Source organism: Varroa destructor, unplaced genomic scaffold (genome assembly GCF_002443255.2).
Source record: "Varroa destructor unplaced genomic scaffold, Vdes_3.0 BEIS01000001.1, whole genome shotgun sequence".
Classification (NCBI taxonomy): Eukaryota; Metazoa; Arthropoda; class Arachnida; order Mesostigmata; family Varroidae; genus Varroa; species Varroa destructor.
This window is the reverse complement of record NW_019211454.1, coordinates 49,427,316-49,442,313: the sequence shown is the minus strand read 5'-3', so window position 1 is coordinate 49,442,313 and position 14,998 is coordinate 49,427,316. Positions and strand designations below refer to the sequence as shown.

The 14,998-nt window shown below is 40.8% G+C and overlaps 1 protein-coding gene across 6 annotated transcripts in view; it reads right to left on the bottom strand.

Annotated features, from left to right (window-relative positions):
• Positions 1-14,998, bottom strand: part of spir (spire type actin nucleation factor) — a 251,696-nt gene that overhangs the window by 62,121 nt on the left and 174,577 nt on the right. For all 6 annotated transcript variants that reach the window (XM_022788430.2, XM_022788432.2, XM_022788431.2 and 3 more), the window contains 2 exons: positions 3,078-3,203; positions 2,187-2,294 (listed from right to left, as the gene is read on the bottom strand). In XM_022788430.2, coding sequence (XP_022644165.1) covers positions 2,187-2,294; positions 3,078-3,203 — 234 coding nt within the window. The remainder of the gene's footprint in view (positions 1-2,186; positions 2,295-3,077; positions 3,204-14,998) is intronic.

The window sequence follows — 14,998 nt, the reverse complement described above, 5'->3', positions numbered from 1 at the left end:
ATATATATTACTTATATATATATTACGCACATTAATTTAACAGCAATAAACAACCTGAAACTATAAATTACCGCCCGTCATCAAGTTCCTGATTCTATCCTATAAGTTCAACTGATTTAAAGTCACTCAAGGAAGTGTCAACTCAAGCAAGCAGGGAAATCTTGTCTTTACACTATACACGGCGAGGCGGGGCATAACGAAGATTTCTGTTGACGATAAGGATCAACCCACATTGGAGGGCCCCAGTGGAGTTCGCTCCTGTGTGTGTTTGTGTGTGTGTGTGTGTCGTTCTATTAACATACCCCTCAGAAGAAATCAGCGTCACTCTACCCCTCACTGTTAAGTCACACACACTATTACCATTGTCATAATCTTGGCTAGAATCGACTTGATCCTATCGAAACATTGGAAAAGGTAAACAGTTTTTGCAGGTCACATCTTTGGATCGCGTTTTGCGTGATCAAACAAAAAGTCGAACGAATTCAATTAGATGAAGTAAAAAAAAAAGTACGATAGCAAAAACAACAACAATAACGTTGCTATTTGCAATGCTGAGCTGCTAATGTCGATGAAGTGTTTCCCTATTGTAGATAGTTCAAACTTTGCTCGCTGATTTGACTCACTCAAGACAAACAGTAGAGAAAAATCAGCCGAATGAATAACTAACGAGTAAATGGACAGCCATAAGCACAGAGTGCTATAATACATCACATTTTACGATACGATAACACCAATACGAAAGCGACGGTGCGCACTCATATTATTCAGCAACTGGCCAAAGCTACGATATTGTCGAAGTTGAAATAGGTTATACTAAATTTTGTCATTAGAGGAAAAACAATCACGGCTGGCTGTGCTGGAGGGATGGCTTTAGTGGGTTGACAAATAAAAGCAAAAATGAAACTGCGTTCTGTTTGAGATAGATAGCTGATAGTTCACTTTATCTTTACAGAAGGTATTCCGAGCATGAGTTTGTTTATTTTCACTTCAAAATGCATCACAATTTACTATCTCTTAAATATATATTGTCGCCTGGGTGGAAGTTTGGATTGTCTACAGGCTAAAGTCGGGGATTGAGCTAGTGACGAACGGTTGCTAGCCTTCCAACCAGCATTAGTATCACGAGACCGAGTACTGATAACTCGGGTTATCATGAATAGATAACAAAGGAAGAAGTTTCAGATTTACACTCAGAAATTGATCGACCTTCAGCATCTGTTGCTTAGGCTATACCGTTAAAGAGGACAGGTCTGGGAACTTGTCCTAGGTAAGGAATAAGTCATGCTAAGAAAAAAGCGATTGGTGTTGAGATAGAGTTGGATGAATGAAGTGTAATCGTACCTGTCTGTAACGTTATTATCTTCCTAAAGAAATCAATTGAGTTGTACTCCACTGTGAATATCTGCTCTGAATTATTCGTCAATGAAAAAATGGCTGCGTAGTGTCATTCCCCTCTAATTTATAAAATTAAATTAATAGATCCACGCTGGTCAATTACTTGTGCTAGCGAACTACATTTTACCTCTTAAGATTTTCGATAACTGTAAAAGTTCACATTAAAACTCCAGCTAAGCCGTATTTCACTGTATTGAAGACCATCTGCTTGTTCACAAAACTAGTTTTAACTTCAAGGGCAAACAGCCTGGGCTTTTTCCTTTGAAAAGTTTAGTTGCCCTAGTCATCTTCTAGACAGTACACGTGCGACAAAGTGCGGCGCGTTATTCAAATAAATTAGGAGTGTTATAGATTTTGTGATATAAAAATACACTGCACACATTAAAATTTTGTGTACGCTTGATCAGATCTTGAAAAGCTGTTGAGATAAGAAAATATTGTTATCGCATCACAGCAAAGCATTACAATGATGATATATCTCTTCAGTACCTCCGTTTGTATTTCGTACGGCTGACATGTTTTAAGGAGCAGGACGTAGCCGATATTTGGTTGTATGGAAACGATTAAGAAGAATACGGCTCACAATTGCTAATGACAGCGGCCAAGCAGAAAATAGAAGACACGCGCCGTACGATACTGCGCCGTAACACACATATAGGGGTATATACATTATGTATGTCGCACTTGAGTTTGATTAACATATTCAACACAAGACATAATAGGTTAAGGTTAAGCAAGAAGACATTTTATTATTACTACTATTATTGTACAGTTCATGCGCTCAGACTTACCTGTACCCACAGCCTGGCCCAGTCCTGGAAACCCAACTCGTCCAGATTACTGCAGACGTCATCGTCAGCACCCGTCGCGCAAACCTCATACGATTTGCTTCGAAGTTCCTACATGACAAAGGCAACACAATCCATAGGAAAACACACGATAAACGTTTGAATTTCGCTTTTTAACACAAATGTACCCCATAGATTGAGCGAACTTCGAGATGATGCAATCCTGTCTACTTTTCGAATCGAAATTTCTGGTCGTATACGGTGAAGCGGCAAATTCAAAAATCTGCGACAAAGTTTTAAGATCATGCTCCCTGCATTTTTTTCATCGTTTTATTGGGATACATAATTTATTGCATTTAATAACATTAGAGATATGTTTTTATGGAATAGGCCAACAAAAGCAACTAAACAAAGCACTGAACAAATTCACTAAGTACCGACTTTGCGTTTGTGAGTCGTCATCGGTCGGCGGAGAAGTTATCGATAATTACGCTACCGATAACTTCTCCTACGACTAGTTTAAAACATGTAAGGAACATTTGATTCCGTTAATTCTTGGCTTGAAGCCTTTCCAGGATGTCCTGTGCTGTATTAGTAACAGGATGCCAGCACAAAGGTGTGGGCATTAAGTGCAGCTTTTATATATTGGGCTTAATCACAAAGCTAACAACCAAATAGGAATTTTAGCGTAATATGACGGAAAGTAATGGCACTGTCTATACGTACATGGCGAAAGTGATAAATAGATTTTTATAAAATATATATAAGTATAAAAATAATAAAATTACATACATATATATATATATATATATAAAACTAAAAATAAAAAATAAATATAAAAGTTTATAAAGTTAATACTAGAATGACTTGGAAATTATTGATGTTTCAACGAACTTTGGTTCCTTTGGAAACTTCCCGGAGGAAGGTGGTAAGTTCAAGCCACTCGGCGACGAAGGCGCGACACACGGCTCGATAATGAGGGTCCGCCTGGTTGCCCAATGACATATGTGCACTACACATCTGAAATTTGGAAAAATAATATGCAAGAAAAATAAACATGAAAATTAATTTATTAATTACGGGTGTCCTTTTATCAAATAATAAGTATTTTCTATAATAGAAAAGTAACTTTGGTTCGCTTACAGCTTTTCGTTTTTACAACAGGCTTTTTTTTACCCAGGATTTGAATGGTAACAAACGACTGCATGTACGACCAAGAGAAACTATTTGAATAGAAGATCGTTCAAACTACCGCTTTGTTAGCTGATTACAGAGGCTGTCAGCCGCTAGAATATCTAGACATACATTGAAAATATCTCTAAAACAATCTTTAGAGTTATAATATTAATTCGACCCACGTTTTTGACAGACTGCATTTTCATTTCCACCGAAACAATAGTGCATCCTACTAGGGCGGGGGGGGGGGGGAGTGCGAAGGCTGACAGGCACTCGGAAAAACATGCGTAAATACAGAAATGTTTTACGTTCCTCTGTGACAGAATCGAACCGGATAAATAACAGTTTAAATGCTCAGTCAACCAATGCGACTTATCACAACAGTGATTTGATGAACACAAAGTGACCTTGGATTTGACGGTCATATCCGCCGTTTGCGTTATGTCAAAAGCACATGTGCACATCTGGATAATATGTGCTAAAGGACAATATATCCGAAGCGTACTATTAGCATTATAGCTTTTTTTTTTTTTTTTATAATTATCAAAGGATCATGCTAACTTCCTGGAGTCGTTGTGGTGATTGGCTTCCTTTGTCAAAGACAAAGTCGAAAGTACATATTACTCTACCGGAGTTACATACGCTACGCGGTTAAAAAATTGCGAACGTCCATCATTTATCCTAACATTTTTTTTATATTTTTATAGTATTGATACAATTTTGCATATTCCCATCATCACCACCACCACCACCCTGATAACCATTAACGTCGTTATCGTAGCCTAAGTATCCTGCTCAACTATTGTTGGCACAGTGATAATTATTATTATCGTTAGTAACGGTAATAGGAAACTGTTGTTTCTATTACGGCTATGACTTCTTAACTGAAGCATTTTGGTTCTTCACCCAGCCTTCAGCCTTTTTCTTTCTGCTCGTTCTTTGCGACACTAATTTTAGCGATCTCAGCCAACCTCAGTTACTACTGAAGTTAGTCAGTATAATACTTGTAATCGCGTCACCCCTGCGTCAGACAAAGAATCAGCTGGCTATTTAGCCTGTTATTGTATTTATTATATAGTTCAGTGATTGAATAGGGGCAACGAATGCCGCGAACACTCTACAATACAACTACCCCATAAATTACTGCTGGTGCTACTATTACTACTTGTAGCCACTTGAGATACAGCAGCAGCGGTGTTGATAATGGCCGTGAAGGCAGAACAACTTGTGACAACAGCAGCATCAACCATCATGGATCAAAGGAAAATGTATGCTACTATTGAAAAGTTCCCCATTGACGCCTACTCACATAAGTCCTTTTGTAGGCCACCAACGATCTCTTGATCCCGGCCGTCGACCAATCGTCCCACAATCACTCTTCATCATCATTGTTATTCTTCATGGTTTTCTCTTTATACTGCTCGCAAAACAGTAGAAGCAGCAGTCGTTTCCGAATAACAACATTGAATGTATGAGAGCTACCGTCGCCACTGCGGTTGCTACTATTAATCTAACAGCACCGTACTTCGGCTGCTGTGATTGCTCTGAGAAGCTGGCAGCAGCAGCAGCAGCAGCAGCAGCAGCAACAGCAACAACAGCAGCAGCAGCAGCAGCAGCAGCAGCAGCAGCAACAGCAACAGCAACAACAGCAGCAGCAGCAGCAGCAGCAGCCGAAAGCTGTGTGCAAACGTGAAGCTCCGTCTGAATATCTTTTCTCCTATTTGGTACAACGCTAGATCGAGAACCAACGACTTACCACTTACATCCTGGTCCCCTTATAGTAGGTACGTAAGTATCATATGTTTGGCGATGGTTTTGGGACCATGAGGGACTTGGCCGACCTGGACTCTGCTCGTACGTCACCGTAACGCCAACTGTAGAGCTGGTTATTTCTAAGTACATTTGTTTCTTAGTTCAGCTTTGAGGGGCAACAATAGCAGTGAACGAAAATGTAGGGCAGTGTCCTGGGGCCAGCACTTGCCCATGAGCCCTTGGAATGAATAGAAGGTTCGTGATTTGCAATTAGCGTGAGGTAATCATACGCGTAGACACGATAATTCCCAGGAATTCTTTAACTGCAGCGGGTCAGCCAATAGTTCCACTAATGAACATCAGATTGTGAAAATAATAAAGAGAACAAGGCAAATCAATGAAAAGTCCCAATGCATCACATGTCATAGTGGCATTGATTTATAGTTCATGCGACGGAAACTGATATTACGTTTGAGTCTAAAAACGAATAACATAGGCTTCAGTGATCCGTATGCCTTTCAAATTACTACTCAAGTATCAAGTCCTGATATTTTTCTAAAACAAGGATATTTGCAGCTACACTTGACATACGAGATGTGTATATACCGTATCTATTTGTTGTCTACCATGAACCAGCTCATGCCCACCATCCGTCACCAGAAGGATCAGCCGTTATTGATAAACAGACCGGCAATCACTCTCCTATATTAGTAGCGCTAGTCGAACGATCGAACTTGTGAAACGTTTATTATTGAGCTATTCGTTGCTAAACTTCCATATGCTGGGGGGTGATAATTATGATGGCAGAAATACAATATAAGATCCCCACTGACCTGCTAAGTGTATGCGCTTAAACTGGCATCAATATCACTGTGAACGTTGTTCGCACAGAACAAACACTAAGTAACAGAATGCATTCCGTCTGAACTTTCGATTTTCAAATCGCTGAAAAAAGAAATGGTACGAACAATGTCTTTGCAGTGTACGTATTATTGTGTGTATGCTTTACATCGTTGAGTTATTTCTAATATTAGATCGCTCAACAGAACGCCAAACAGGCGGAATACAAGGTCGCCCCTACCAATGCTGACGGCGTATCAATGAAATCGTACCCGCCTATCTCATAGTGCTGTTCAGATTTCAATGGATTTAACGGGCGACAAGATGCTTGACGCCGCCAGCTCATTACGCATTGCCACTGATGCTGATCAGCGGCGGTTATCAGGGAACAGGGAAGCCACAGACCGCACTTGCCGACACAGCGGCCGGCAGCCACGATCGTGGCAACAACAGTCACAGTCGCCAATGGCGGAGAGGAATTCCGTCCTCGTTTTGTAACAACAGCTATCGCTGTCACCAGCAAACCGATCCTCATTGGCAAAAGAGCCCTACCCTAGAGGGCGACGGAGGGCTGAGGGGCGAAATATTTGGCAAATGCGGGAGCGACGTGTCACATCAACAGGAATCTTTGTCGACGGCCGCCGATGTCAGCGGATTTGACGTAGACAGCGCGACGCTGATCGTCGCTGAATCGATGCTTCACCACCTATGAATAGGTGAAAACGGTGTTTATCTGGCACTCCATAGCTGACCCACTAACGGGCAATTAATCTGATGTTAATGAACATGTTTTTATTATTCTCTTATGTTCAACTCTTAAAAACAAATGGAAAAAACTGGCCGCTATATCCAGATGAGCATGCGCGCCAAAAAAGTACGCGCGCAGTGTACGAGCATACGCGTTGATAGCACGCATAAATCGACTGGCTAGACGAGGTGCTCGTTTTGAGCTGACCGTTTCGGAACGGAAAGCAACAGGGACGAAGTTAACATTCCTTTATCGCAGCGGAACTCTCTCATTAATACGGAAAATTTTCTTGACCACTAACTAATGTCCATTGCCCTTCAGTTTACGCAGGAAAGGCGGCTGTCTAAGATATAATCGTGCTGTCAGAATATATCGATAGACACCGAGGTATCTTATGTATGAATATGGCAAGAGAAAGATGTCTTTATGAATCGTCACGACGGTCATGAAACCGCCCGCATCACGGTGATGTTGATGATACGCAGTGATCTACGTATTAGATGAATGCTACTATGATGATCAGAATATAATATAAATGGATTGTTTCTATCTCTCAAAGAAGGAATTCTCTTTAAAGACACACACGTCTTCAGATCTCCTGTTTGGAAACTCGAACCAGGTTCAATGTGTTTAGATTAAACGGTAAGATTAGTATAAAAAAATGTTTGCTTTATTGACACATGCTTGGCGACACCGATAGAAACATTAGATAATACGGAGAATACTATAGGAAACCGACTGATAAATATTGAAACTAAACCTAGGATTTATCGTCCAGCTAAGTCCGCAGCTTCACAACTGTCATATTGGCCTTTCGGGTTACTTTAGGCTGCTTAAGGGCTCACCTAGAGGGACAGATGTTTCCTACGGCGAATAGCCAACTGTTGACAATGGCTGCATAAATAGATTAACGATAGCCACAATTAAGTGGCAGCAAAAATTTAGTTCGACTCTATTCTAAATAGTTGTTATGTATACGTGTGTGTAATTCTTAAAACGCTGTTACAAGGGTGTCAATGTCGTAATAGGTGCCACTCGAAGGCCATAATAGTAATAACAACCGCTATGCTCCGACCACACTAGCGCCGGCCCGACATGGGACCCACGGATGGGACCACGAAAGACACGCAGATCAAATAGTCACCATGCGTCAACACGCCACTAGTAACTTATATATACTAAGGTAACCATAACAACACGAACCCAGCGGAACTTCTGCCTGGCAGTAGCAGCGATAAGAGTACGAATAGTCGTAACGAGAGTAACAACAACGAGTGGATTTTTTCTATTTCCTATGATAGGAGTCACTAAAGTGCTGGTCGAATGCGATCTACTTTTTTCTAAAGTAGTTTTTTGTCCTTTGGCAAGCCACACATTATGCATATAAAGATAATAACAACAATACGACCATAATGGTAATCATCTATGACGGCCGGAGTGATCGTTGTGGCGGCACCTTCTCGTTCCGGGCCTTCTAATTTCGCTACAAGTTGTAAGACCTAAATGTTACTCAATAGAAGTAGCAGTACCAAGTTGAACAGCTGTGTAGCAGAGCATGAGCTGAAGACATAGAGACCTTACGTAAAGGTGGTATTTCGTATCATCCGAGGAACGGGTCAGAAGTACTTTTCAGCCTCTTCATTGATCAGCCAGGTGCGGATGAAACGCTGACCTCGCATGCTAGCTTGTGTACCAGCAAAATTAAAACTAACGAGAGCTGACATAGTTTGGCTTGTCGCTGTTGCGCGCAAATACGTTCGACGGTCTAACAGCGTTACAAGCGATTTGACACCCGGTTTCAAAACCTCTGCTTTACTTTATCGTTTATTTGCTTCCAGCTTTCTCTCGTGCTGCCATCGTCATCGCCGGAATTACGTTCATTATTATTATTATTATAGTCATCGCGTCATCAAATTTTCCCTCGAGCAAAGTTTGCCCACTTAAAAAATCAGTTAGAATCTCGTTATAACGTTTCGTATAACGTAGCAATAACGTTTCGACACCTTGCTTTCCATTACGGTTCATACATCTCAGCGTCGCTTCATCTCGCTACGGGTACTGTGTTCGTTCAGTAGTAACAATGATGGCGGTAACATTTTAGTCCCATTAAGGAATTCGTTAGGTGAGGTTATCTTCGAACGAATGCTGAATGTTGCCAGCTTTTCTATGTCATATCCAAAGTGAATCTGAAGCGGTGGGAGAATATCACCGCGTCGCGAACAGCATCGTGCCGTCTCGTCAGTGGAGCAGCGTCAGAAGTAGAAGATGCTGCTTCAATGATCATGATAGAAGAAGACGCAACAATAGCACGGTGGATGGGAGAAAACAAAAACGAAGATCGCATGGAAAATCACAATAGAGTCAATAAAAACAGACTTTTGTCACCCTTTCTTACTCACTCGCCGACCGCTGTAGCAGCAGCAGCAGCAACAAAAGCACGCAAAGCGATTTTATATGTATTTTAGCGGTAGCAGTATCACGGTTGCATTTATCGGGTACTTGAAATCTGTGACTATATCTACTTACATAAAACGTTGGAATAGTTACAGTTCAACAATAACTATACGTACATGAACACCAACAGGTACCGACGGCACAGAGCCGCTAAATACGATCCGGAACATTCTGCATTTTGCGTATTTCTCGTTATCTAATGGTTTGTACAAGACAGAGTAAAGTTTTTTTTCTTGTAAAACGAACATATATACATATACGTAGGCAATCAAACATTCTTGGAGCATCATCATTTTCTACAAAATTATGGTGATTAACATCGCCTACGTGACGGCAAATAACAGCTCCTATCCATTGTCTATATAAAGCGATTAGCCAACGGTGCTGGTCGTATGTGGATGTTAAAATTATTCCTAATTTTGCATGGACACTTATTTGGTCAGATGACACGAACCGGCCGATAGAGGATGGACGTACCACTAAACTTATCAGATGAGCAACATCCTGCCCACACTATAAATAAGGTACCAATGACTTTGTAGGCATAACAGTACTAATCGCAATTTTTTGCGCACGTTTCTGCGATTGAAAATTGCATGACTTATAATAATTTATATGTAGCATTGCAGATCTAATAGCTATGCACATACATACAATTGCACCCGCTAAGAAAGCTGGATAGAAGCATGAATTAAGCATGGAACACAGGCTATAACTATAAAACTACCTTTTGACCTTGAACAGGTTCCATTTATTCGTATTTATGCTTGTTTCCAGTTTATAGTAACAGCAATACTAGGACGGTACTGAAGTTGAGGTACAGCGGAGTCCGCACCCCTTTCGCGCACCCGATCAAACATCGAGAGACATTGCGTCTCATATCACCGTCCCGTTAGATTCTGTTAGCAGCAATCAACAGCTATAAAAACATTGGCGGCATAGCGGCTGAATATAAACGGTGAGTACGACGGACGACGTACGCAGAATAAACTAGAAAAAAAAAAAGAATATCAATGGCAAGTTTAAATATTGCGGAATATATTCGACTAAAAAGAGTCAGAAGTAGCTGGTTTGTACACGCATCGTCATCATGTTATTCTTAGTAATATACTTCTGATAGGTGGCCGTAATAGTTCGTAACGCAAAATACCAGACGAGATATAGCCATCTAAGCCGACGCCTATCTGTCCCTATATGACATATGCTCTTAAACAAGTTTATCTAAGTAGTACAATTCTATCAAGTTAATAACTATGCCATGTCTTTGATTATTGCGAACATTTATCCACGACACAATGACAGATGGTCACAATTAAAATGCCGATGCAGAAACGAAGTAACTCTCTTACACGTGATTGCAATATTTATCAATAATAATAATATGTATTTGGCATATTAACACGCAACATAAACGAAAATATATAAATTTAAATTAGAATACTTTATGGTAGCAGACAAAAAAGTATGTATATACGTAGATACGTTTGCAGGACAACATTAAATAAACGTGGCTAAATCGCCGGCTACGAAGGCACAGGCTCGAAAAGTGCACAGAAAAAACGACACGAAAAAGATTAGCCGACATTACCTGAACGATTCATATGCACAGTACGATATTTTGTGCGGTTACAAACAAAAGTATAAACTTGTTTCAATACTGTAGATAAGCATGTACGGTTAATGGGCGAAAATAAAAGGACTCATCGCCATTTTGAAAAGATCCGAAAAAGGCAGGACGTAAAATAGCGGAGCGCGATGAATGGAGATATGTATATCAACCGGCTTGTTTAATTGACCTAGCAAAACAGGCACTTCGCATGTCATATCATGGAATTATTTGGTAAAATGATCATTTTAAAATACGGCAAAACGTGTGAGAACGCTTTGACTATATGTTCCATGCCACCGCGCTACGAATCCAAATTGAAGATACTCCCCTACTGCAGCTAATGACTATGGTGCTATCCTCTGATATACATAACGTTAATGGAACGTAGGACGTACGGAATTTAACAGAAGTTGAACGCTCCGTAATTTCTCATAGTTGATTACGACTAGAATAGGAAACAACAAAGCAATCAGCTGTTCACACCTCGAACCGTTTTGGCTGCGTCGGCATCACCAAATCAAGGGCTTGTCATTAACTTCTCGACTACTAAGCGCAAACGGTTCAGGTAGAAGAGGAAGCCCAAAAGCTCCAGTCGGCGACCCAAACGCTATCACGAGACAGAATCGCTAACAAACAACAAGCCAAAAGCTTTTTCGCAGCGAACTGACAGGCTTCACAGCTAATGACATTTCAATATCTACCAGGACGGCTGCTATCCTCTCAGCAGCTGATATCAGCTGTCCGTCGGCTTTTGTATAAAGCAACGATAACATCAAGTAGCGGAATAGCGGAGGCAGCGGTAACGCTGACTGAGAGAATCGGACGAGGACGCGTATCAACAAGCTGATCGTATCACTGATCGGACATTCATGATCTGAAGTGACGGATCATCGACGTATGTGTACTCTCGTCGCATACGTCTGCAAACAGAAGCTGAGTATTTGGATTAATAGCTTTTCTTATCCGCAAGCCGCATATCTGTCAATTGTAGTAGTAACAGCTGAAGAGGCGTGCGTGTGCCACCAGAATGCGACCCCTGGGTTCGGTGATCATTTGAGCACGTTATAGTGAACTGCTACGCAATTCTCATTGTGTACGGCCGCCCCATTCTAGGTCAAGTATTCGTTGAGGTCTTCAGCGTATGTCCTGCAGCCGTTGTTTTAGTTGCGGTGGCGACGGTAGCTAATAGCTCATCATCATCATCGCCGTCACAGCCAACACTGTGTCATTTCACTATTCACTAAAGAACAAAAACGTCGTTGCAGGATAGAGAGAACATTTTGCTTAAAACTACAAAATGATTTTGTCAAATGAGAATCACACCGATGACGACGGCGGCGGTGACGGTGATATACTGGCGGTCGCTAGGTGATACTGAGTTCCATTTAGGCAGACGCAGCTGCAGATATAGGCTAATGCCAAGTATGACAGTCGAAAATGTCCAGCAATCACCGATCCATCCAAACTAATGGAGATAATAACATCACAATAGATAGAATTATATTCTTATAGGAGCAATAGACGGGACTGCTCTGGAGCAAATGGCAAACAAGTTAACTGACAACGAAGGGGCACGACCGCAACCGGGAAAGCCTCTTTGCTCAAACATAGTAGGATATTAGGAATTATTGTCTGTTGTAAAAACATTAACAAGCTCTTTTTTTTTGACCAACTTATAATACCAGAAAGACGTAAAAAGACAGATATACAAGTCAATAGGTATGAACTAGTAAGCACGTGGGCAGGAAACGTGTTTTCATTTCAGCCTTGCGTTCTTGGTATTCTATGGGGAGGCCATTTCGATTGTTCAACAAAAATTTCTTGACCAGTTTTCCATGTAGCCTTATTGAATAAAAACGCTACTATTACTTTTAGTGTTTTCGGTCCTTACCTGTACCAGATATGTTCATGATAATTGTTGAGACGACGAAAGAGCTAGCAACTAGATTGCAATTGATAGATACTGGCCATAGAAACTTATGTACACCACAAGATTTCCTCTTCTGTTCTATTCAGTTGATTTTCTCTTTTAAACTTTATGTTCTCTTAACAGAAAAACAATCATATGCATGCACATGTGCAGTTGTGAAAGACGAAGCTAAGAAGCACACGTTAGAAGCTGCTTCAACGAATGACTTCAGAGGGACAAGGGACGGTCCACTGAACCAACCGTTCCGTGACAGTAGGGTAGGAACATTAAAAGGAAGAGCCAAAGAATAAATGCCATGATACGATCAGCTATCAAATGCGAGACAGACACACTATTGGTTATCTGACTGGAAACAGCAGCTGTTATTATTGCCGGCCACCTGCACATAAAGACGCATGTAAAAGACAACATTTCTCAGCGTATTTCTATTCTCAGAAATATGTCAATTGCGTTTTTGTTGCCGTTGTTAGTCCTAGTTGATGCTATTGTTATCGCAGTTACTGCTGCCGTAAACGCAATGGTATCACGCAAAGCGTCCGGTAGCACCCGAACTGGCATCGACTGCATCCGCGAAACTAGATATATATATATATATATATATATGTATTTAGTTTCACGGATATATATGCGCAATCACTATGGGCCTCATCTGACTTGGCAAACACACGCACACATCTAACCGGCCGCAATACATTAAAAAAACGATTTCTATCGATCTACATTAAAGCATCTCCTCCAACAGGCAGTCGCCGACCGACCGGCCGAGCCACCGGCCGGTCAAACGATGTAAGGGGATCAGTAACAGCGAAAACAAAATAAAAGTTATTAGTGGGAACGGAATAGTGCAAGTTACCGTGGTGCCGGTGCAGTAAATATTATTATCGGTTTGACAACGGCAAAATGCTCTGTACGGCTTCAAAGGACATTTTGGCAAGGAGCGATAGAATAATGAAGGAAAGTATCTCCAAAGTTATGGTCTGAACCGTCACCTCGATATGAGAAACAATGCTGACGTGTCCTATTGGACGTGTATATTATCACTGTGGCGTTACTGTAGACCGACCGGCCTTGTGTTTAAACGAGAGACGCATCTGGATAGGATCAATCGCATGATCGTTCCGACAAAAACGAATAATAAAGCTATTTCGATAGATATACAAACAATATCGATTTTGATGATCGTTGATACATTCACTCGTTGATCACTGTCCGCGAAGTAGCGAGTGGTACTAGAGCAGCAGAATTTAACTGAATGTCAGCCACCGCAGAGGCAATTAAATATTATACTCTTGAGATTTACTCCATAACAGAATTTCCATCAAAAGCGAGTGATCCTTCTAGCGAAATCTATGTATATAAATAAATATAAAAATATATAAATAATATAAAATACTGTTCTGCAGCGTCGAACTGCGAGAGTACTATTAGCGATGTAACGTCATGTTACCGTGTTCACGCCTATTTCTATCGTTGTTCGAGATTAATACATCGAGTAACTGGGAGACATAGTATGGCGTGGCGTCAAATAAATAGAATTAGAATGCGGAAAGCTGTCCGAAAAAAACCTCAGGACAAGAAAGAGTAGACTTGCTTCTAGAAAAGGAATACATCTTCTTAATTGATATAGGTCCTTTCGCAACTGTAAGGTCGTCTTTGTTCTATCTTGTATTTACATCCACAAATGACGGGCCTAATGCAAGAATTACACTTACGAAGTTCACTGATCAGATCGTTTATTGACCTACTATATGAAGCTCACTATTTGCATTTGAAAGGGGAAATTCTGTTGAAACTAATCACTCATGGGCAGTATTCCGTCGTAGTACGTCATTTTCGTGCGGTCAGGTCGTGTAAGGCTGATATAGCGTCAGTAAGATGGGCTCGCAAATTATTTAATGGAAATGCTAAAAATATATCTACATTATTCATCAATATATATGAATTGAACTTTTGGTCTTCCCGTGTCTTTAATCATAGTCTATCTAGCGGTTTAAATGCGTCTATCCCCGCGACTACCCCTGGTTTTGTTGGATAACTAATCATCTGCTTTGAATAGCCGCTTCCATATGGCTCCCCTAGTCTACAAAAATGACGCTGACGCTTTTCGGCTGAATCCGCATTCTGAAAATTTTTCTGGCTTAAAAGTAGATACTCTTATGCGCAATCTAATATACGCATCATTTTCTGAAAATCGAGGGGTCCACAGTCCTTCTGTTCGAATAGGGGCAAAGTTGCTAACAGAAAACGTGACGATCAAAAATGGCCCATCTTTGTCATTAAGTTCGCAGTTGAGCTATAATAATAGT